This window comes from Pteropus medius, unplaced genomic scaffold (genome assembly GCF_902729225.1).
Source record: "Pteropus medius unplaced genomic scaffold, Ma_sr-lr_union100, whole genome shotgun sequence".
Classification (NCBI taxonomy): domain Eukaryota; kingdom Metazoa; phylum Chordata; class Mammalia; order Chiroptera; family Pteropodidae; genus Pteropus; species Pteropus medius.
Window position 1 is genome coordinate 5957911 of NW_024352787.1, and position 25736 is coordinate 5983646.

At 31.4% G+C, this 25736-nt stretch overlaps 1 protein-coding gene across 9 annotated transcripts in view; it reads left to right on the forward strand.

Annotated features, from left to right (window-relative positions):
* The window catches only part of CACNA2D1 (calcium voltage-gated channel auxiliary subunit alpha2delta 1), a 450405-nt gene that overhangs the window by 408551 nt on the left and 16118 nt on the right, over window positions 1-25736 (forward strand). For all 9 annotated transcript variants that reach the window (XM_039849431.1, XM_039849432.1, XM_039849438.1 and 6 more), the window contains 14 exons: window positions 4235-4332; window positions 7757-7844; window positions 9305-9367; window positions 10046-10149; window positions 11028-11114; window positions 12496-12563; window positions 12970-13008; window positions 14415-14486; window positions 15417-15569; window positions 15652-15704; window positions 17342-17397; window positions 17788-17917; window positions 19791-19900; window positions 21013-21095. In XM_039849431.1, the coding sequence (XP_039705365.1) occupies window positions 4235-4332; window positions 7757-7844; window positions 9305-9367; window positions 10046-10149; window positions 11028-11114; window positions 12496-12563; window positions 12970-13008; window positions 14415-14486; window positions 15417-15569; window positions 15652-15704; window positions 17342-17397; window positions 17788-17917; window positions 19791-19900; window positions 21013-21095 (1204 nt within the window). The remainder of the gene's footprint in view (window positions 1-4234; window positions 4333-7756; window positions 7845-9304; window positions 9368-10045; window positions 10150-11027; window positions 11115-12495; window positions 12564-12969; window positions 13009-14414; window positions 14487-15416; window positions 15570-15651; window positions 15705-17341; window positions 17398-17787; window positions 17918-19790; window positions 19901-21012; window positions 21096-25736) is intronic.

Sequence of the window (25736 nt, forward strand, 5' to 3'; positions counted from 1 at the left end):
GGAGAACGGGGAGGAAGGATCATTATTTAATAAAGGATATTAAAAAGCAGTTATTTTTAAATAATGTAAAGGTAGAACCATTTTTGTTAATTCCTAAATAAATTAAGCTATTTTATCCTGGTTAATAATCAGTTTTTGCAGTATCCTCAATTTTAAAGGAAAACATTGAAAATATAGATTCATGGAACATTATTCCTACCTGTAAGAAGCATACAGTCATAGGGATGAAAAGTCTAAAATATGGGTCAATTTTATTATCTTTCTTGGATAATCAGAAATGAGAAAGGTACTTCAAGGAGGGTGAGTTAGAATGAGAACAAAATAACAATAACCTATGATAACCTATAGCTCAGTGCTAATCTGTGGTATATGACCTGTGTAAGTTTCTTGCACAGAATGAGAAGAAACTCATTTTCAGTTTTCTAGAAAGAAATAATTTGCCAAATTTCTAATATTAAATGTCTTTTCATTTCAAAGCCTTTTAAGTTACAAAGCCCACTTGGGTCAGAAACAGGAAGTGACCAAAAGAGGTTATAGGTTTCATGCCCTCAAGGTATTTTCAGAAAATTAAATTTGATTTGTTCCTTTAAAGCCATCCAAAGATTTCTCCACCTTGCTGCTTCACTTTTCTGAGGAATCGTTTTCCTAAAAGAGATTAAATAACAATCAGTGTGTGTAAAATTGATCTCTTTTAGAGAAACAGTGCCTCATAGAAAGTATATCACCAGGGCTTCCCTTATATCTTTGGGAAACGATTTAGCAGTTTTGGTAACCACAGGTATTGTGCTGCTTCCCACTGTCATGGATGGTTCCTTTGCGACAAGAACCTAAGAAAAGGTGATTATCTTGAGTTGTCACCTCCTAGCCTTGTGCTGAATAAGTAGGCTAACAGGCAACCAACATCAGTGCTGTCTGTCTAGCCACATATTCACCTCTCAAATATTTCAATCTCTTGCTACTTATTGCCTATTGCACAAGGACCACACTCCCCATGGTGGGTGATTTTCTGTGGTCCTTCTGGGTCGTTACTGGAGAACTCATTCCACTGATACAATAGTCAGTGTTTTCTCATATTTCCATTTTTTAAATTATTTCACTTTTGTTTCCATTCTAATTCAACAATTCTCCGTACTGGTACTTTCAGCATTTTCACAGCTTTGGCCATTAGTAAACATCAGACTATATTTAATAGTCTAATATTTACTGTCATCAGAAGTAGTCAATAATATCTTTGGACTACTTCGAAATGGAGCACAACCCAGCCAGCAAGGATTAAAAAGAAAACATGATAACATTGTCTAAATTCATTGCTCACAACACTAAAATCCTACAATTGGAAGACGTCAAAGTTACTTTTGCCTTGGAGCTTTGCAGCAACAAAAGTCCACAAAGTGAAAGTTCAGAGCACATTTATGGTTGAAACACTCTAATTAGGGATGTGAAGTTTTGGCTTCTCCTTAGGGATTGACTATTTGCTTTTTAGGTATCTTTGGGTTAATTTTTTTACATCTTTGAATCTGAGTTTTCTCATCTTTAAAATATTAAATACCACTGATAGTCATTTTTTAATTAAATAAGCAAAGGTAGTTTTAGAAATACTTTTTAAATAATAACATGGAATTCTAAAAATGGTTTATTAATAATTATTGGCAACATTTTATTTTTGTCCTTCTAGAGCCTTGCTTCTAATTCTTGAGATCATAATTCAATATACTGGCCTTTTGACTACTCGGCTAGTCAAAATAGCCTAGCGTTAAGAGAAGAAATACATTTTATCTCTCTCAATAATGAGTGTAAATCAAGTAAATTTCAAAAAAAAACCTTGCCTTTTGAAACTAAAATTTTCCATGAACTGAGAAGTGGCTTTTTTTTTGGGGGGTATTTGTTTTTTTGAACTTTTGACATTCTATTTCTCTTTACTCTCTGAGGTTTTGTATTTAGGTAATGTATTTGCATGTGAAAATGTTTACTATTTAATTGAATTTTTGCCTTGACTATTTGATTATCCAGTCTGTTGGTTGTATTAACCTAGTTATTATAATTGTAATCGTATATTTATGTTGCCTTATATTTATTCTGAATTTTCAAAACACTTAGGATAGCACTTCTTAAAGTATAGTTCTCCAAATCCTGTAAGTTCCACAGGCCTTTTCAAAGAATCTACAAGGTCAAAGTTATTTTCCTAACAATTTCAAATGATGTTTGTCTGTTTTATCATATTGTCATTTGCACTCACAGTACAAAAGCAATTGTGAGCTGATGACAAAAATCAAGGCAGCGGCACTAAAGTGCAATTGCAATCTTGATTGCCAGTCATCTGCAGTGGGGGAAAAGCTACTTGCATTTTAAAATATCCTTGACTGAAGCAGTAAAAGTTATTAATTTATTTAAGCTTTACCCTTGAGTATATGTCTTTCAATATTCTGTGGATTGAAAACGGAAGTTCTATGGCACGTCAGAGTAACTTTCATGTCTCAAAGAAAAACACTTCTTTGTTTAATTGAGAGCTGAAATAGGTGCTTTTTTTTCAATAAAATATTATTTTACTTAAAAGAATGAAGGGTATTTGGAAAACTTTTTCTCAAAAATCAATCTAGTGAGCCTTTTACTTTGAAGAAAACAATTATTTGTTGCTATTACCATCGGGGGTGATCTAAATCCATCATTGCCCTAGTGGCACTGGCGGGTGGAGGGCCCTCCATCTTTTCCACTAACACAGTAAAAATTACATATCAGCGAAGTGTAGGAAAAGTAAGATTTATTGAAGTATATTTCAAGAGAGAAATGACCTACACCATAGAGGGCTGTAACCTAGTAGAAGCGGGGAGGTCTGTCTTATATCTGGGCTGTGATGGGAGGTTACAAGGGTGGTGCTAGCTGATTGATGTATTAGGTCATTTTGATTGACAGTTGGCCATTATATAACTTGTATGTCCTTACCCTGAATTCAGTCTGTTATAATTAGATTCATGAACTTCTAGGCATATGTACAATATTATAATGATGTAATGAGGCTAAGATGTAAAGGTCAGAGTAGCCCTTACTGAGTGTTTGTGACTGGCCCAAACTGGTTGCTATGCTATGGTCATTTATTTCCTTGTACTCCAGGATAGAGGGGTATTGTTATCTGAAAAATTAGTTTTATTCTGGGAAGCCCTAGGGGCGGCCTTTTGGATTGGGCCATCAGTGTTGTCATTTCTATAGTTACAGAGCTGGGCCTTCGCTACCTTTGCTCATGGCTACCTAACTACCTAACATTGTCAATGACAAACTCTGAGCTTTTAAACAAAAATTAGAATTTGGGGAAAGTTGTATTTATTACGGTGAGCATACTAGCTCCCCAATAGTTAGATTTATCTGTTGAGACATGAGATGATACCAATGAATGTGAATTTTCAGTATTGTATAATGGAATATGTCATCATTTGCATAAGCTTTGCATAGCTCATATTATCAAATAACTAGTTAATGATGTTACAAAATCATAGACGGGTAAACGATTCACTTAAAGTGTAAAGAAATGCATTGAATTTTAATGTGACAGTATAAAAGTACATTTATATTACTTCAAATTCCATATTATACTTATCAAGAATTACAAATAATTAAATTTTGGTATGTTATCAAAAAAAAAAGAGTATACACAATTATCCAAAAAGACTATCAAAATAATCCTCTTTTTCAACTATATACCTGTATGAGAAAGTATTTTTTTCATGTGCCAAAACAAAATCTTGCAGTTGGTTGGATGCAGAACACTTGCCTTTTTTTAAGTTAAGAATTAAAGAGATTTGCAAATAGTAAATCAATGTCACTTTTTTCTACTAGGTTTTTTTTGATAATACAGTAATTTCTTATAAAATGTTAACATATAATGGGTGTTTGACATTTAATGAATAAATATATATTTTAAAATTTCTCAGTTAATTTCTACATGAAAACTGCAAACCTACAACACACAGTGATAATAGTGTAATAAGAATAACAAAAGCTAACATTTTATGATCACCAGGGGTCAAGTGCTTAATATATACTATCTATAATACTTACGACTTATTGTCAAAGTATTGTTTCATTGTAGAAATGAGGAAATGAAGGTAACAAGAGGTTCAATGGCTTGCAAAGTCATATAGCTAGTAAAAAAAAAAACATCTGTTTTCACTTTCTATGATTACCGTGTACATTTTTTAATGTTTTGATTTTAATACCCAATATCTTCAAATATTTTTTTCAGAGATTACTGCAATGACCTTAAAATATCCGATAATAACACTGAATTTCTTTTAAATTTCAATGAATTTATTGATAGAAAAACTCCAAACAATCCATCATGTAAGTATGCATTCATTTGCAATAATTGTATCACTATGGTTATATCCAAAGTGGTCAAATCTTGGTTCCAATTAGTTTGTTGTTATAATGGTTTATTTATTTACTTGGTAAATTTTTAATAGTAAAATGTTACTATTTGGCCTTATACATATTAACCCATTTCCCTTTTAGAAAATAAAGATGCAGCTCGCTACCAGCGGTAATTTAATTTTACATAAACATGTTCTGAGGCTGAAGCAAATTTGACTGGTTTTCAATGTGAAAATAAAATATAAAAATTGTTCTTGGAGTTATTTCTAAAGAGAACTTGTATCTAATCCTAATGTAACAAAAATGTATACATAAATTGGATTCATCAAATGAATCCAGCTAACAACTGTTCAAAAACAATGTTAACATCATGCGTAGAAATGCTATATTTTCTAAAATTTGACATTTTCAGTGATCAAGAATTACTATATTTTGTAAATGGAAATACCACTACTTAAAACAGAATGCTATAAACAGAATGATGTCATTTGTTTCCAAAGGCAGTCTATATAATACAGTGATGCGAAAATAATAATGAAAAGGAGATATTTTATGGCAAATTTTGGGGGTAAGGTTAGGACTATAATCCGCAAGTTATCTCAAGATAAACGCTGCAGCCGCAAGCGACGCCAGTGAATATTCTTGGGCAAACAGGAAATGGGTTAAATAAATGTTATTTCTTTATTAAGTAAAATTAAAATTTCAAAGCCAAGTAATACTTGAAAATTTTTAAAATAAATAGGATGTGCTTACCTTTGCTCCTTCAAATTTAAGAAACTTTATTTTAAATTTTCTTTTGAAGATTTGTTATTGTTTTTCATTTTGGCTATATACATACATATGTATATCCTCCAATTTATATAAGGAGTTTTAATATGAACACCTTTAATATAAATACCTTTTTATATACTTTATTATATAACCATTAAGATATATTACCTAATGGTTAGTTTTCTTCCAGACATTCCATTTTCATCACAGTTAACTTTGTATATTAAAAAATAGGCTTCTATAATTTCCTATTTTATTAGATAAATCAATGTGGGATAAAAGAAATAGTTTTTAACCATTATATCTGTCTTTCAGAGAAATTTGAAAATCATTAATACTGTGAAACTATATAGAGATTTATGGATTCTTGGATTTTAAAATATTTAAAAGTCTTCAATTTTCTTCCTAAAAATGTCCTATAAAAGTACTATCAGAAAAAAATGCAACACAAATGGGAAATAAGAGAGGAAAGCCAATTCCATAGCAAAAATTACCTTAGAGAATATAATTTGAAAAAAAAGAAAGTATACATAACTGACATTTTCATTCTTCCCTCCTCCATCCTCCCTCCCCTTTTCTTTTTAAACATTATTTTCTTTTGTATCAGGAACAGTTAAAAAAAAAAAAGCATCTTTCACTTGCAGAGTAAAGAGTCATCCTTAAAGATATCTCTCAAATTTAAATTTATCTCATAAAAAGAAACAACTTCCTAGCACTGCTAACAGGAATTAGCTACTCTGAAAACCTGTTAGGTAGATGAAGTCTACATTGATCAGGCCTGACTACACTGAGTGAGTCCAGACCTTTCTACTCAGTGTAAACTCGCTCTTACTGAGCAAGGCCTTTTAAATATTATTTTACATTAGGATTTATTACCTATTAATAAGTAATAGGCATTCCCAAGAGAGAACTGAAATAATTTTATTGAATTTAATTGGATGGCTCTAGGTTCTAGGAAAGTATAAATATGTTTAAACAAAATACTTTCCATTTAATACTACTAATATTCATACTGTTTGCTGTCTATTCTTCAGTCTCTTCCTCCATTTCATTTCACTTTTTATCTTCCTTCCCTATAATTCAATAGGAAATGTTTGAGGTGATTATATAACAATGTGAAGAGTTGAAATACCATGGGATTTTTAATTATAAAAAGAAGCTAATAGCTATAAAATAATTTATAATTTCTTCTGTTCTATATTATAGATTTTTTCAATCATATTTTACCTCATATTACCAAATGACATGTAAAACTAACTGTAAAAGTAAATGTCAGTGATTGAAATCTAAGTGTGATCTAAATAGTTTTTTTCAAAGGGGTACAAATTTAATTTTGCTTTACAAAAGTACCTAAGCCATTGGTAAAATTAATCGGTAAAATTCTCACTTAATATTTAAGTTAATTTATTCACTTATTAAGTGCTTATACTATAGAGTAGATGTCTTCCTCATATTTCCCTTTATTTTTGAATATAAAAATGAGATTGTGTGTATAAAATGGTAAAGATTAGTACTAATAATCTGTTTATCAGCTGTATTCAGCTGCAGGGGATCTATTTCAAGACACATGTTAGACTTACAATGTAATGAAAATATGAACAAAATTATGAAATTACTTGCATCAGTTTATATTACAAATTAGAATAATGAGTCTCATCTTTTATTTTACCTAAAAGGATTTGAGGCAAATTATAGCATTCACTTTCTAAGTGAACTATTTTTTAAAGTGATGCAGTTCTAAAATAATATAATAAAAAATAGTTTTTAAATGAATTGAAATGAAGTCTAAAATAGGGATTAAATTGACTCTTTAATCCTGGGTAAAAGATACATTAAATTAAAATAATAAAAACCAAAGAAATGTTTCTGGCCTATTCTACCCCCTCCTCTTGTAGTAATAGGATATTAGATAAGACTATATATTCTTTACCTGAATAAAATAAAATTATATCATAAATGTGAAGTTTCAGAGGGTACTTATAGGTTATTCAGAGCTTCAAGGGCTTGGAGTAGAGAAGCCAGGAGGAAAAGACAAAGGCAAAGATTTTTGTTTAAGAACATGTGTTAATTTGACCCTTGGTTCTCATCATCTATTCTCTCTGTTACCTTTGAACTTGAGCTAATATGCTCTTTCACCAATACCAGCAGATCCAAAAAGCCAGTCTTGGAATAGGGCTTGTCTGTGATGACTTGTGATGTTCTTTGGCCAAAACAAAACAAAAAATTATATGTATTATGTAGTTTTATATTTATAAAATTGTTCATGAAATTATGATGGTTTGGAATCGCCACACTAACCTACCCAAAAAAATTTAAAAAGAAGAATACCATAACCTCATTGTTTCTTGGTTGGCATATTTCATATCTTTTTAATAAAGTTTACAAAATAATTTGCCTCATTCAGTATTGGCTTTTTCATTACTAATTCTATCCATAACCTGAAAAAATCTGAGATAAGATTAACAGTATTAAAAACATATGGAAAATTAATAAAGGATATATTTTAAAATTAATAAAAATATTCATTCTAAATTGATTTTATAAATAGATAATATATTTGTCTCATTATTAACCTAATTAAAAATATATGGGTGTATTTGAGGCTATCTTTTTTCTGTGTTAGGTAACACAGATTTGATTAATCGAGTCTTGCTGGATGCAGGGTTTACAAATGAACTTGTCCAAAATTATTGGAGTAAGCAGAAAAACATGTAAGTATTTGTTCTTATTAATAAAAAGTATATATATTCTCCATTTCAGTTTAGCATCCTTCTGGGAAATAGTTCTCAAATTTCAAGTTCATTATTTATCTTTAATAACAATTTCTTGAAAATATCATTTTGCAGTTGTTGATCACTTGAATTAATAGTTGTGGGTGTGTGTCTGGACTATCATCTGCCATTATTCAGCTTTACACATAGTGCCCACACTGCATTGTGAACAACCAAATTAAATAGGCATGTTTGTGTATGTTTCAGCATTTGTGGTAAAATAGGGTTTCTAGTGAATGTTCAGTTGACTTTTTTTCCCCTTGGGTTCCCAGCCCTTCCCCCCTCTGTACCCCACTTTTGCGGGGGACTTGGATTGAGGGAGGGGTAATAGGGAGTTGGAGAAGGGAAAGGTAGAGGAGTGTGGGAGGGAAGGGAAGAGGGGCCCTGAAAGGGAGGGGCCTTGGAGAGAACACTCATGTTCTTAAGAGGGTCAGGAACACAGGTTGGGGGGCTGGCAGCCTCAGAGTTTGGAGGCTGGGGCATGCGCTGAGGTGGAGGAGGGGAACTAGATTTCGGGGAGCCCTGGGGTGGGGGTCTCTTGTCTACCTGCCAAGGGGTAGAAACCGTGGATGGGGGTAGGTGGTTGGAGGCAGCAGGGCAGCCGGAGGAGCCATGGAGCTGAGGAAGGAAGGGGAGAGAGAGGAGTCAGTCGGCTAATAACATTACCCTATACCCAGTCAAGAAATTAAGAAATCTGACTATGATTCTCATTTACAGTCTCTTCTCCACCTTATTTCCAGTCACCAAATGCTAAATATTTAGCCTAATTTTTCCTCTCTTTTTCATACTCAAGGTCCTAATTTCCCATTTCCAAGAAAATACAGCAACTGATTTTTCTGCCTTTAGTGTTTCTCATTTCTCTACCTATAGCCTCCAATCTATTCTTCATACAACTCATACTTGCCATCTTACCTTTAAAATGCAGTTCTAATTTCAGGCCAAAGGTGATACTCTCCAGCATAGATTTCAAGATCATTTATGAGCTGATCATTAAGAAGCTTGTACTCGAAGCTTTCATTCCTATCATTTCTCATCTTATTCCCTATGCTTTTGTTATACCAAATAGAAGCACAGTTCACTAGCTTTCCCTTATGCATACTCGTCACTCTGCATGATATCTTCCTATTTTCTCTGTCATCCCTGTTAACTCCTGTTCCATCCTCAAAATTCAGCTGTACTATTATTTCCTTTGAGATGTCTTCCTGAAGAATCCTCCCTTTAAGTACTTATTTCTTAGATGTTTAAACTATTAAAACATAGTTTGCATCTATTGTTATATTCACTTTGGCTTCCTATACTTTAGGAACTTGTTTTGTTTATCTTTTTATCATCAACTCATAATTTAATACCTTACAAAGAGTAAGTTGAAAAAATATTTCCTCTTCTGCCTTCTGTTCCAGCAAGGGAGTGAAAGCACGGTTTGTTGTGACTGATGGTGGGATTACCAGAGTTTATCCCAAAGAGTAAGTTCAAATAACATCTGTAAAAATAAGTGTATTACAAAAGGTTACTCTAAGGATCTACACATTACTGTATAAGGAAGCTATTCTTCAGAGAAACTGATCATTATTCATAGATTAAATTGGAGTCATTGTTTAAAGTACTTACATTAAAATATTCCATTTCTTTAAAAAAATACTATTATATGATTCTTCAATGATCTATTTTTGTATCATATATATTAAAAATCTAAGATTTTGAAAGATTTTTCTCAGTGGATGCAAGCTAAGCTAGTTAAATTAACATAATTGTTATAGCTTATTGACTATATTTGCATAGCACTTCATTGTTTTCACAGTTCTTCATTTATCTTACCTCTGTTTATCTTTAGATAAACAATCCATAAAGTGGGCTGGGCATTAGACTTATTAATATTAATGGCCTACTAACTGACCTGTAAAGAATTACCTGGCTAGTAAATGACAGAGTAAAACAAGGAGTCAGCTTTTCTGACCCTTAATATAATTCTCGGCTGATATTTTGCTTAGTAATGAGTATCACTTACCTTATTAATTACCATTAACTTTCTCAGACATACCTGAGATGTAGACATATCTGTAAACTTCAGTTTTGTCCACAAAGGGAAAAGTAGGTTATCAGGTAGATTAAAGAATAAAAATGATGAGTCATTTCCTCCTTAGGGCTGGAGAAAACTGGCAAGAAAACCCAGAAACATATGAGGACAGCTTCTATAAAAGGAGCCTCGATAATGATAACTATGTTTTCACTGCTCCTTACTTTAACAGTAAGTATTACTTTAGAATTCAGCCTTACCAATTTTTTTAATAATAAATTATTGCTACTACCTGCTTTCCCCCAAAAAACAATATATTGCAAGTTAATTGCTCAGAATACTCATTATTAAGCATATACTATATACGTGACATTGGAAAGACAGAAGCATCTATTTATTTTAGATAAAATACATTCGCAGGAAATAGTCATCCAGTAATGTAGATATAGCATATCTAACACGCATTCATAATACATAGAAACATATATAGATAATCTCTTATCTCAAAAACGCAAATATATTAAAGAATGTTTAATGAATTGTTTAATGTAATTAGTTTACTCCCCTTTAATCAGTTTGTTAAATATATTACTTATAGAAGTTAATAACAACTCATATTTTAAAATATTGTGTTGTGTTCTTTCCCTAAAACTTTCTAATGTAATCCCTCAACTTCTCTGGGGGGAGCTATTATTTATCCTTATTTTCAAATGGAGAAACTGAAGTTCAGAAAATTTTAGAGTTTTATCCAGGAACATATATCTTCTAAAATGCAAAAGCGATTTGGGAAAGATCAGTCTTTCTACTTCATTTCAGCAGCCTTCCCTATATTTTGGCAAATGTCATGAAGTAGAGATTTGGCATGCATCCATTTTATCGTGGAAGTAGATGCAGCCAAGCTGAATAATTGACTTCCCAAAGTCAATTAATGTAAACCAGTTCATAGATCCTCTAATTAGCCTGTTATATAGAGAAAGAAGAGACCACATACCTCTTTTTAACATATCTATGCTAGAATATTTAAGTAAAACTGTATCCACCTGTACCTATTTAAAGAAATTCAATATTATTTGATTTACCTAGATAGGTCTGTTTTCGATTTCTTTTAGAAAGTGGACCTGGTGCTTATGAATCAGGCATTATGGTAAGCAAAGCTGTTGAGATATATATCCAAGGAAAACTTCTTAAACCTGCAGGTAAGCACAACCAAAATTTAATGTGTCCAGTGCTTGTTAGGAAAGCCATCAGGAAGCTTCAACTAAAGCAAAGTCAAAAACGGGCAAAATAAAATACAAATGACGTTGATAAAATAAAATTGATACTCTGCAGAGCTTAGGAATTTTCAAGGAAGTATGTATGTTTATACACTGTTGACACAAATTTACAGAGTCAATTTAATATCATATATCAAAATTCTAAATGCTGGGTTGATCCAGCAGTTCTACTCTAGAATTCCAACTTAAAGACACATTCAAATATGCAAAAGAATATTCAGCCAAGGTTGTGAATATCTGTAATAATGCAAACATGAAAAATTAAATTTCCATCATTGGGGGAAAAGATAAGTAAATCATGGTATATCTATATTATGTGTCTATTAAGAAGAATTAGGTTGAGATCTATTTTTTAAAACTTCTAAAAAATAGATAGAAAAATTACTTTTTTTGTTAAAACAAGTCAAAACAAAACAATTTGTAAAACTGAGCATCAATGGGAATTGGAAGTGGCTGGAATGAGTGACTACAATAAAGTAACTATTATTATTATCTTTTTCATTGTATGCTTCAGTATTGTTTGAATTTTTCAAAGAGCATGTATTAGGCTAGATTGAGAAGGTAGATAAATTACCCTTCTGCTCCTGAAGGCAGTTTTATCCCTCAGAGTTTTAACTACATAGATTCACTCCATCATTTCCTCACTAACTCATTCATCCCTTCCTTTGATCACTCAATTGCTTTTATTCAATTAGTTATTCTCAGTCCATCATTCATTCTCCCATTCTCCTACCCACTTATCCTCTCAACTATGCACTCTTCAACATACTTTTCTTAAGCACGTGCTGCATGCATTGTCGAGGTTAGGGGAAGCCTCTTAAAACATCCTATTTGAATGACCTCATATTTACAAGGCTATTTCTAACGTTATCACTTTTATTTTTTTTAGCTAACTATGTATATTAGTTAATTGGCCAGGATGTGGCAAATAAATAAACTGTGTTGGAATATAAATGAAGTTTATGTAATGGTTTAAGAGCCATTAGCATTAGTTCTTAATGAAATCTGCAAGAAATCTATCTCTGTAACAAACATTATATTCAACCCAAATTTAATATTATTGCACAAATTACCTAACTTATCATATAGCAAATATTTACTGCAGCTAGCTAAAATTGCAGCGTTAAATTAATTTGAATCAATTTTTCAATGTACAGCTGAAATTAGATTTTTTAATCTCAAGAAATTTATACATTTGCTTGCTTGCTCAGGAATTTTCAAATGTGACAGGAAAAACAGATATTTAAGAATTGTAGCTACATATTTTAATGTGTGTGGCAATTCTTCTTTTATAATTTTCCAGTTGTTGGAATTAAAATTGATGTAAATTCCTGGATAGAGAATTTCACAAAAACATCAATCAGGGATCCGGTAAGATAATTTAAGAAAAAAATTCTTATGCTATACTTAATAATCTCAAATACAAATAAGAAAAGTAAAAAGTAAAGTCTTATACAGAAGCAAAATAAATTTTCAGTACAATGACATTGGAACAGAATTATGAATTCCTATTTTTTCAAAGATTTTTGTTTAATCAGTAAAAAATAACAATATTTCATCAATATTATAATTTGAAATGCTAGTTTAGATATCCATTCATTGATATTATTTAATTTTAAAAATTAAGCTATCTTTTTTATTATGAATTAGACTATTATTTAATCTGATTTTTATACTAGATAAATTATTCTGTTTTCTAATTGTAACATAATAATATGATATAAGTAAAATCCTATTTTTAAAAAATGTGAGGTGATAATTGTATTTTGTCTTTCAGTGTGCTGGTCCAGTTTGTGACTGCAAAAGAAATAGTGATGTATGAAAACTCTTTAAATTTTTTAACTATTTTTTTCTTGTATATTCTTGCTAAGACTTTAATGATAAAAAATGATGCAGGAAATTTTAATCGAATGCTAAAAAAAAATTATTCTATGGAGTTGTGAACTAATTCATTGATAAGGATTTGAATTACGTGGTTTTAATTCTTAACTCTGTTTTTTAAAATGTTCACATATTATGGGATGATATAAAAAGAGCCATATCATTATGGACAGTATTCTCTTCAATCTCAATTGTGTTAGATTCTTTTGTACCTATTTATCTTTACCTCCATTCCTGGAGGGAAGTCTCTAACCAAGGTGTCATTGGTTATAAATGCAGGCTTTTTTCATCTTTTATTCTTTCTCTGAATTGATTCAACAATGGATTTTCAGTGAAGAGAAAAAATTTAAATAAACCTAAGAATTACATAAATCATTAACAGGGACTAAATTTTACATTGTTTTCCATTTTATTTGTGTTTGAGAAATTGAAAAAGCAAACGTAGACTTCCTTTGTTCAAAAGTTGAAGATGCTCTAAGAATGATACCAGATAAATTATTCTAAGAATGAATTAAAAAGGATGAATTCCACTATTTTCTTCTAGTCCTCTTATGTATGTGTGTATTTCCAAGAGAACCAGTGGTTCATATCACCTTATCCCTGCTAGTTGTGTAAAATTATAAGTCTATAATTTTAATTATTTTTGTACTTTATTCATTTTATATTGACTTTGCATATGTTCCCAACTCTAAAAATAATCTATTAAATTGTGATTTTATACAATAAAAATCATTAAATTGGTTAATTTAAACATTTAAACTAGGTGGAAATCGATTCTATATTTTAGCATGAATGGTTTTTTTTCTTAGTCATGGGCATTCCTTGTTTTGCTTTTTCTTTAAAATCTCAAATTATCCAACCAAATATTTTTAATAGAAAATAGTTGTAAATATCCTCAGCCTGCTACTTTTTTTTTTAAGCCTGTGAAGTATGGTGACTAAAATTTATTTTAAAAGTATATTTTTGTCAAAATCTTGTGTTTAAAATAATAAAATAATTATACATTATTAAATATTTTGATCTATCCAGTTTCCTGAATCATTTAGATGACCTTGGAGTGGGAAAAAGATTAATTCTGATTTGTTCTTATGATTTGTTCAGACTGACTTGACTGTTTTAATTGGATGGATGGTGGTGGAATACCAAGCTCTGAGGATTTGATATGAATCTATGCATGCCTTTAATTTATTTCATTAGAATCTCTTGAGCATATATGTTCGAGAATTTATAGTCATTTTTCTCCTATTTTGTTATTATAATCATCTTTATATAACAGAGTAATGATAATGCAACATCCTAACCTTCCTAAAGATTGTGTTAACTGTTATTTTATTTTCATAGGTAATGGATTGTGTGATTCTAGATGATGGTGGGTTTCTTTTGATGGCAAACCATGATGATTATACTAATCAGGTATGTGCCCAAAGTGGGAAGAAGTAGGATTTCCAAAGTGTATTTTCCTGATCAGCATCACAGAATTCCTTCCCATTGTTATAGAAACTGCCGAGTTGTTTTATTACTGTCATAAATTATAAAGTTCTTAATATAACATAAATCATTATGAAATGCATACTAAATCTAGTTTTTCTTATGTTAGCTAAGTTTACTTTCTGGTACTCACAGTTACTGTTAAAACCTATAGATCAAGATCTTAACATTACATGAACTTTTTCATTTTGATCTCCTGTAAATTTAGAAAATTTTCACATATTAAATATTTATCAGTTGATAATGTCTAACTTAATATATAGCTGTTTTGAAACAGATGAAGTTTCTAATCTCAAATTTGGAAATTGGCAGCACATAGGCTATTTGATCCACACAGGATTTTAAACGAAGTAGAGTTCATTGCCAATTAATGTTAATTATATTTCTACATTTATGGCTTCTCTTAAAAAAAAAAAGAAAATCTCTCTCAACATCCTACAATGTTTGTGGGCTGGCATTCAGGATTATCCTAGAGGATTAGGCTAAAGGTTGCCCCTGTAGATAGAACTCATAGTCCTTACCAGTTCCTTCCTTTTTTTAGTACTACCCACTTTTCCTCATTTATGGTACTTTTCTTTTCCCCAGGAGGCATTTGATTGTGGCCTTAATGCTTAGTAAATTGTGTCCATTCCTTCTACAAATATTGCATAGAGAGACTGAATAATGAGAGTACCTAATTTTTTTGTGTATTCTTTCGGAGTGTCATATATTGGTTTAGTACTTGTTTTTGTTTTAAAGCTCGTGGGTAGTTTTAGGACACAATTTCTTTGTATTGTTACTTTTCATTGTCCTGGTCCAGGTGTTAATATTTGACTTTAATTTGAAACTTTATCTTATTATCTTTTTTTGTACCAGATTGGAAGATTTTTTGGAGAAATTGATCCAAGTTTGATGAGGCACCTAATTAATATATCGGTCTATGCTTTTAACAAGTCGTACGATTATCAGTCAGTGTGTGAGCCCGGTGCTGCACCGAAACAAGGAGCAGGGCATCGCTCAGCATACGTGGTCAGTAACATCCAGGTTTTCTTCCTGTCCAAAGGATGCTCGGTGTAGATTAATGTAATGACTTTTTTATTCTATTTTATAGCCATCAATAGCAGACATATTACACATTGGCTGGTGGGCCACTGCCGCTGCCTGGTAAGTCAAAATTGTATTTTTATCGGTAATAAGAAAAGGTGTGAAATAGTAAAGAATTTGATGAGAATACAAATTTCATGACATGTAAATAATTACTATCAGAGTTTTTTTTTCTATTTTCTATAGTACATATTGGTTATATTTATAAATAGTTCTTAAGTGATCCGTGTAAAATGTTACAATTATTCAGTTTTTTTATGTGAAAACAATGTTATGCTCATGCAAATTTCAGCCTCTTCAGAGGCTTCTTTTTTCTATGGATCCATTGAAACTATTTTCATTTGTGTTTTTTTTTCTTATATACAATTCCCTACATTTTAGGTATATTGATCCCTACTCTTTATTGCCTTCAGTATCCAAATTAGGTGTCTTCATTGACCAAATTCATGGCATGACTTATCTTTCTACTTCTTTACTATTTATAAAAAGGCTGGTAGGCATCACATTACCGAAATAGATCTAAATCTTTCTTTTCATTGATTCCCTCCTCCTACCTCTTTCATCCCCTCACCTATACCCTGCCACCTATGAAAATAAGACATTTAAACTGCTTAGTGAGAAACTATGAAAATCCAGAAAATAAAATTTGTCATTGTTTTGTTCTGGTCAGTAAAGTAACTAAACCTCCTATTGTGTCTGGAATCCATTCTCTCCCTCCCTTTCTTTCTTACTTCCCTCCTGCCTATGTTTCTTTTGTATTAATGCCCTATCATATTGTTCAGCCTTTCTTCCATGTAGGTTAATCTCTAACATTCATTTGATGTTGATGCTTTTCTAGCTAAAATTAAATGCTTGTAAAGTAGCAAAGATTCTAGATTAAAAGTCCTATTTTTTATGAAAAAAAATTGTGCAAATGGTGCTTTCTGTCCTGGCAATAATATTTATATATTAATCTATATTGGTTTCCTAAATCTCATAGTGATCCTGAAATACTTGATTGCCTTTATGTTATTTTCTGGACAGAATATATTCTTCCTCCCCACATTCCATCCTCCCCCTGCCTTTTTTTTAAAAACTAAACTCAGTTCCAGATGATTCTATACTAATATTTGGCTCAATTGTCATTTATAATAAAAATGAAATATGCCATATGCCCTATATTCAATGTATATATTTTATTTCATGAATGTCACATTATGTATTTACAAATATAGTCTATATTGTGAGGTAAATGGTTTATAAACTGTGGCTAAAAGTCATTTTTGTTTGTTTGTTGGAATTTTTCTTCTACCACAGAGTTTTAAAAACTAAAACAAGGAGCAAATACTAAATGTGAAAACTCTGAAATGAAATATTGACATTCTCCCTCTGAAAGTTAACCTCTTCTTCACAATCTCATTTCATCATAGGCCTCTTATTAACACATATGTGTTGCTCACTTGGTCCTAAACACATATGACTTTATGACTTCTTTAACAGAAAAATGTTTATTTGTTTATTTATAATATTTTATATAATTTAAGAAATACTTATATGAAAATGCTCCTAAACTTTTTATTAGAAAATTCACATTTTTTCCCAAAAAAGATGAAAAAGAAATGTGTTTATGTATATATACAAAAGTGTGCAGGTTTTTATTATATAATTTATAAAGGAAATTAGATTTTTATCAATATTCATTTATATTTAAAATTCAGGTCTATTCTACAGCAATTTCTCTTAAGTTTGACCTTTCCACGACTTCTTGAAGCAGGTATGTAAATGCTCAGATATTATCACAATAACAATTAAAATTTTACTTTTGGATGTGCAGAGTTCAAGAAATTCAGTGAGAAAGTGTGTACTTGTGTGTGTGTGTGAGAGAGACTTGTAGGTTGAAATCATTTTGTCAAAACTTTCCTAATGTTTTAGAAACTTTCCTGTGTCACAGTGGACTCTATTTTATAGCTGTTATATATTTGAATTAACATATTCTACTGATATTTATTGGTCACCTATTAGGGGCTGCCATTATATTACACAGTAGTAAACAAGCCAATTCAGGCGCCTGCTTTTATATATTTGTTTTGCTCCGTGAGAAATGAGGGCTCTGGGACACTGTCTGTAGTGCCCCATCATGATGACGGTCTTTCTTTCCCCACAGTTGAGATGGAAGACGATGACTTTACAGCCTCTCTGTCAAAACAGAGTTGCATTACTGAACAAACTCAGTATTTCTTTGATAACGATAGTAAATCATTCAGTGGTGTATTAGACTGCGGAAACTGTTCCAGGTAATTTGTTTCTTCATTTCTGGACTAGACCTATTTCACTAAGAAATTGTATTCACATTTATAATCTTTATGGAAAATAAGAGAGATTGTCAGTCGAGCCTGAGAGATATGAGTAACTGTTTTATGTTGAAAATAACAGAGATCTTCACTTTCTCTGTAGGTTTTTAAATTTTAAAATGTTTAAAATTAATTTTAACTTTGAATAATTCTTTCAACTGCAGTATTATAGATCAAGAAATTCATACCTACTTTTAAGCAGAACATAGAGAAATTTGATTGTATTTCAATGTATTTTTTGTCTAAAAGAACTCATATTAAAATGTCGTTTCCTAAGGTCACAGTTAATGTTAGTCAGAAAACATCCTGCAAATTTTTTGAAGAGATACAGAATTTAATTTCATTATAATGGTTAGAGGAGAAAGGCAAGGTGAGGATTTTTGAAGTTTTGAGAGGAAAGTAATGATCCACGTCATAGGATCCCTGAGAACAGAGCAGAAATGCCCAGCTTAAAAGACAAAGAGTTGTGATACTCTACTTTGAGCAACTTAGGGCAGGTTATTCTAGAAGAAATGTTAACATAGTGAAGAAATATGAGGAGGTAGGTAATCTGAGCATGTAAAAGGGCTGGAATAGTTAGTTACTAGGGATTCAGAAAAAAAGTATTATAAGAGTTAAAAAAATATTTTCAGGAATGGATTAACTGAAACTAGCATGGATTTTTAATAGACATGATCGATATGGTTTTAGGACTTACTTTGACAAACCTCTATGTCCTAGTGAGAAGTAGAGGAAAGGGGAAGAGAATTAGAGATGAACTCAGCAAATGCAGACTATCTTGTTTAAAGATTAAGTATTAGGCTATCAACTTCGAGAAACAACATTGTAGTATGTTTAATGGGTATATCAGAAAGAGTTTCAGAGTCTTTTGGCCTTTCATTAATTGATATCCTATAATAGCAATGTGTACTTTAAAATTGTCTAAGTTAATTCGTAAAGATCAATATAATAAAGATATTAAGTTGAATCATGTTTTCTTTTAATTTGCTTTATCCTCATGTCCCAGGTTCAATGGGAAAAAACACGAGAAAATCCTATTTCTTTGAAAAGATATAAAGAAATTACATTTACATTTTTATCATGGTTGCAGAGAAGGCAGAAGCAACTTAAGATGTGGGAAAAATAATGCATGAAATTTAAAGCCCTTGATTTTGTCTATATCTGTGTTGTCCAATTCAGTAGTTACCACCATAGGTGGCTCTTTCAATTATCAATTACAATTAATATTAAAATTTTGTGCCTCAGCCACACTAGTCTCATTTCAGGTGCTCAATAGCCTTATGTGGCTATTGTTCACCATATTGGGTAAAGCAGAAAACATTTCCACCTTCACAGAAGTTTGCTGAACAGCACTGATTTAGACTTCTCTGCTATTAGCTTGGGCAAAATGCTTAGCTATTTTTGTGCTCCTAGTTTCCTCATCTGTAAAATAAGGCAACTTTGGCATATTTACAGTGATAAATACCACAATTCCTAAACATAAAAATGTAAAATAAAGCATTTTTTCTATGACTTTCAACAACTAAATAGTGCTTATTTTGCACTGAGGACTAACACTTAAAAAATACACTTAAAACATCTATTGCAATATTTTAGTATTCATTTGAGAGAAGCAATATGTGCAAACTAATAAATAAAATGCAATAACCTATTTTCTAAAATCATTCTCATTCTGTTTTACTGTTTGTGTTGGTGATGCTTTGTGTTTCAAGATGTCATACTTTGTCATTCATTTTAATATGTAAGAATCTTTGAAAGATTTTTATTTCTTTCCCAAAAGATAATGTTCTGTGATTTTTAAATATTTATTTTGCAGAATCTTTCATGTAGAAAAACTTATGAACACCAACTTAGTATTCATAATGGTTGAGAGCAAAGGGACTTGTCCCTGTGACACACGACTGCTCATACAAGCAGAGCAGACTTGTATCCTTTGACATCAGAGAGATTTGGAATGGAAAACCATCTTAAAATAATACATTTTTAACCTTGTTATGTGGTTTATGCTTATAAAAAGAAAAATAGAGTGATCACCTACAGAGGCAGAGTAGATCCCTCATGCAAAATTTGGTTTGCATGTAAAGACTACACATGCACCAAAAGAATATGAAGTGTCTTACTCTGATAATAAGGCTTTATGGAGAGAACAGTGGCACGTTCCCAAGTAGATCAAAAAATGGCTTGAGAGAGCAGGGAGGAGCGACTGGCTTGGGGTTTTAGGGTGGTTCGGGAGTGATGCTAGGTACTTGCCTATGCTGGCTGGGGTTTGTGTGGCTCAAACTTCCAGGCTGTGCCAAAGGAGGGAATACACGAACTTCCTTATCAGCTTGCCCATACATGGTGCCGAAAGAAAAAATGAGTGTTTTGGCTTGAAAGTTTTCAGTAGTGAATCAGCCAAAATGGAGTTAGATGTGATCTATACATACAATGGAATATTATTCAGCCTTAAAAAAGAAGGGCATCCTGTCACATGCTACAACTGCAGTGGCAGTAATACTAAAACTTCTATTGGTCAACTTGGGAAATGACATGCAATGACTATTAAAGCATTGTAAGCAGAGGTTCTGTAGAGTGCCTATACTTTTGCGTTAACCTATGCTGTTTTTGGAAAAAAAAATTAGTTTCTCATCTATGTTTGGAATTGAAATTTATTATTAGGAATTAGTTTATGTTTCTAACTAAATAGAATACACCCAGGTGGTCCCTTGTGCTGCTTTACAAGTATGACCCTGTCTTATAGTTAGCATCATTTGTGCATTTCATCCACTTATATTCTACAAATACTTATTCAGTACTTGCTATAAGCCAGGGACCAGTAAAAATTAAAAAAAAAAAAAAAGTTGGTCTCTTCACGCAGCCCCTATTCTGACAAGAGAAAATTTGTGGCAGTTTAGTTCCATAAATTTTTAAGTCCTTAAACTGATTGTGTTGGACTAGAGTAATATCTCTTACTTTCTCTGGGAAATAAATACATAGCATTGTCTTTTTTTAATTGTGTGACAAAAAATAACTTCATATTTCTTAACAAGTTTCTTTAGCTGATGGTCCAGATCCCTGTGACATGGTTAAGCAACCCAGATACCGAAAAGGGCCTGATGTCTGCTTTGATAACAATGTCTTGGTAAGACCAAACATTTACTGTATTAAAATACTATAGCTCAGTGGTCATTTTCCACAAGAATTTGAGATAAATTGCAATTTTAATTCAAACATAATGTCTGAACCATAATGTTACTCATTAACATGATGGACTTGCTGGTAAATAGATTTTTCATTTCAATATTTGTCATGGTTAGCATAAGCTTAACAGTTGCTTCTTCTATCTGTTCTTCCCACAGAAATTGTACTTTCAAACATAATTCCAATCAATATACTAATAGTCTAAGATGATAAATCTGATGATTTTAAAGACTAATAAATAGTAACTGGCAATAATTATTACTTATGGAATATGAGTTGCCTACCTTCATTTATATTCCAATCTTGAAGATGGAAAAGTTATTTTTATTAGTTTGTGTTTAGTCCTTATTTAATGTATTTTAAAAACCTGTTAAACATTCTGTTGTTTTATTATCTTATAATTCTACCTTGCTTTACATGGTTTCTGAGTCTATCACATTATTTCTCTTATGTATATTAATTTGTACATTGTTTGAAATTAGACTAGGTCAATCACACAGGGTTAAGTTGATTTGTATAAGTCCTCTTAATTGTATTAATTGTTGTTCAAAATTAGACTACATCAGTCATGCAGGGTTAAGTTGATAAAATTTTAATTTTTTTTAATTCCCCTTCCATCCCTGGTTGCCGTCTCCCCTTAAGAAATGAATCTCTGGAGGTGGGGCGTCTCCTCCCACACGCTCACATTGTGAGCCAGGAGTGCACCCAGGGCCTGGGGCACCCAGGGATGGACCGTGGCTCCCCTGGGGCTTGAACCCAATACCTTCTACATGTAAAGCAAATGTGCTAACCACTACTCTATAGAACCACCCTAAGTTGATAAAATTTTACAAAGCACATTTAATGTATGTTATTTAAACACATCTACTAATTTTCCTTTAGGTCAGCTGTCTTTCTCTAATGAACACTATTCTGACTTACTGTGTCTGTAATCAGCTTTATGCTTTTAAAATTACTTTAATTAAGAAATTTTATTCTCAAATGAAGGCTGCAAAATGCCTGCCCACATTTAAAAACTAATTTTCAATATAATATTCCTCAATTCTCTAATTCTTCAAGGTGTGCCTTTGCATTAAGTGGCTTACACACACTAATAGGCATGCAAACAAAGCATTATTATCTTAGGAATTGTTTATTCTAAAATATATGCCAGATCATCTATTGATTAATGTGCCTTTTTAGAGGCTATTATGTATTTGTTTAGAATAGACTTACCTATTATGTGCTTATTTATGCCAATAAACATAGCCACATTTGTCCCAGAAAGAATAAGGCATTTCCATAGATACATACTATGCAATTAGATAATATAAATTAAAATTGGAGCAAAGAAGAAATAAAATAGTGATAGTGAAAAGGCTATAAAAAAGCAAGATGTTTTAGCAAATTAACCTCAGTTATTTCTGTAAGAATTAGTCCTTGTTGATGGGGAAAGTGATTCGAAGTTGCAGCTAATTGTTCTTTTTCATTTTACCCAGTTAGACTTACAATTCAAATATGAGGACTTCTGTTGTTTTATCTACTGCATCTTCAGGAGCTTTGTGCATGTCACATCATTCCCCAAAGAATGTCGCATGTGAGCCCAAGGGTAATGTTGCTCATTAGGGAAAACTTTACTCATCCACTATTTGCCACCAAAGACTGAGGTTAAATTCATTCAGATGAACTTAAAAGATCATATAAAAGCCCTATTACTCAAAATATGTTCTCCCTCGAAGACTGTCTTTGATCACAGCATCAAAAAAGATTTGACTAAGACTAAAATTTCTGATTCAAATTCCTATAAATTACACAGTGGATTGTGTATGAAAGTACAACTCTTGCTCAGTAGCTTAATGTGCTAATAATGTCTTGTGTTTCTTTAGCAGTGAAATATTTTGGTAATGCTTATTTGCAATGGTCGTTGTGAATCTGCTCTGGATGGAGGCTCACATAAACTGCTAACTGCCAGCAAATTGCATGAAATCTCATCTTGTATGTCTTCTTTTCTGTGTTTTCTTTCCTTTCCTGTACTTGCTACTTTGCCCGTTATTAATAGGATCAACTTATATGCACAACGAGTCGTGCCTGTACCATGATGTCAGCTCCTATCTTCATTTTACTGCAAGTTTTCATGTGGTGTGGATGGTCAGTCACTTTCTCTAATTTTTCTTCATTTTGTGTTTGGCTTGAAATTTAAAAAACATAATAATTCATATCCCAAAATGCACTCTAACAACTGTCCTGAAACCAGGTTATTAAAATCCCAGTACTAATGTTGTTTTGTAAATAGTTAATTTCTTAGAACATCACAACATCCTATATAGTTACTTTAAAATCAATATTTTCCATAGGGTTTTTTATAAAGATTAAGTCATGCTTCGTGATGTCTTACTAAAGAGAAATAGCCTAAGCACAATTATTAGAGCTGGTCATCTCAACTTATTTTAAAAAGACGCTAACATAAAATTAATGAACCCTTTCAGTTTTATCACGCATTACTTAATAACTCAATCATTCTAATTTTTCTTTTTTATATATAAACAAATATGGTTTAAACAATGTTTTAGATTTATAGAACCAAAATATTGATGTTCTTATTGAAATATTTTAGTATAAGTACTTTGAATTTCTAAGTTAACTTTACTTAATATTGCTTACATTATCTAGGGCAAAATTATTATTTATTAAGCTTTTGACAAACTTCTGAATTATATAATGAATACAACTAAATAGATGTTTTAGGGCCTGAGTGTGTGTTCAGGGTTCCATGTATACTCTTGCCATTCCTTTTCTGATGCTCTGGAATTACCATGATTGTTGCTAAAGCAACTTTTGTTGTGTTCTTTCTTCATTATTGTCCAAATATTCATTGATTAGGAAACCACTAGATGGAGATGTGGCCATTACTTTGAATGGAGTGAGTTTATCAGAGAGGAAAAAAGGTAGAGTAGCACAGAAAGTTTCAGAAAACAATCGAATTTGTTCTAGGATAATAAAAGTGGTTTTCACAGCAAAACACTGCAAGTGAAGGAAACATAGCTCAATAAATACTCAATAAAATACTAAAATTAAATAATCCCTCTCTATGAACATCCATTTTAATTGATAATATAGGTAGCGATTTGAAATATCGTTGATCCTTTAAAGAACTTGTCCCTTAAAGATTACATAGGTAATCATACTATTTACATATTAAAAGTGTTGTAAAATCATATTTTCTATACTTGTCCCTTTTTGTGATTATAGTAGAAATAAACTAAAACTTAAAAGTAAAAAAAAATACTATATATTAAATAGGTGCACAATAATATAAAATTTACTATATTTTCAAAAGTTTACTTTTCAGTCACAGAATTTTTAGATAAGATTTATAGCCTACCAAGTAAATGCAAAAATGCATGTCAACTATTTTTTGAATAGCTCACTTCCCATTTTGCTTTTATCTTAAAAATCTATAGGTAACAATGAATTAATTTTTGTTAATCTAAGACCTTCAAAAATATAATTTTGAATTTTCCTATGATACTTTTTTTCTCACCATAACTATAAATTTACCAAGAAAATAAATATCACTGTGGACTGAACTGGATGGGATTAATACATTTTAATGAAATAATTTTTGAAGGATAAAAGGAGCACATCTAAGATTCCTTGATATTGTGTCTTTGAGGAATATACGATGGATAGTGTTGAGGAAATGATGTAGATGGCATAGACTTTACATTAACAAGACTTGAGTTTGATGTTTAAAAACATATTTATCAGTGTGGAACAGTGAATCTAGTCTATGCAATTTGAGTGTTGCTATGATGATATCAAAGGAAGTATTTTCTCTGAAACAATAGAAAGTTAGAAAAAATAACAAAATATTAAAAAAGAAAAACACTGTAAGGTTAGTTGGCAGTTGTTCCCACATTGAGGACCAATAAAGGTCAAAGTTTAAGCTTCAATATTAGTCTGGCTATAAGAAGGAATTTGTGGTGTATTAGATCCTGCTCACAGGAAAGCTGGGATGGTGGTGTCACCTTCTAAAGGATGATATCTCTCTAAGCATTTAAAGAGTGACTCTGTCTAAAGCTAGACCTCTTATACCCTGTGGAGTCCAAAAATGATAGTGTATAGATATGTAATTATAAAGCCCCAAACCATGAGGACTTCATCAAAACACAAGTGTTCAAATGAGACCTTTTGACAAGAACTTTCTGAAGACTTAAATGATAAAGAAGAAAAAAAATTAAAAACATAAAATATAAAGCTAAAGTTTGTTTATAAAAGAAAGTAAAACAAGCCAATAATATGTGCCATTGAGAAAATTTATTATTTTATGCAAAACTAATTTATAAAAACACATTATTGAATACATGAAAAATGAATATGCAGAAATGTGTGTATATGTATATATTTAAACATACATTTAAATTATTGAGCAAATATTCTACTTACCTCACAAGTAACTGTAGTGTGTTAAGGTGCTGTGTAAGAGAAAAAAAATTTTATTAGGAATTTTATTCCTACTACAGGAGTTACAGCATAGTATCCACCTGCCTAACTAATTTTAAATATCGATTTTCTTTGAAACTGCTGTGAGTGACTTTAAGAA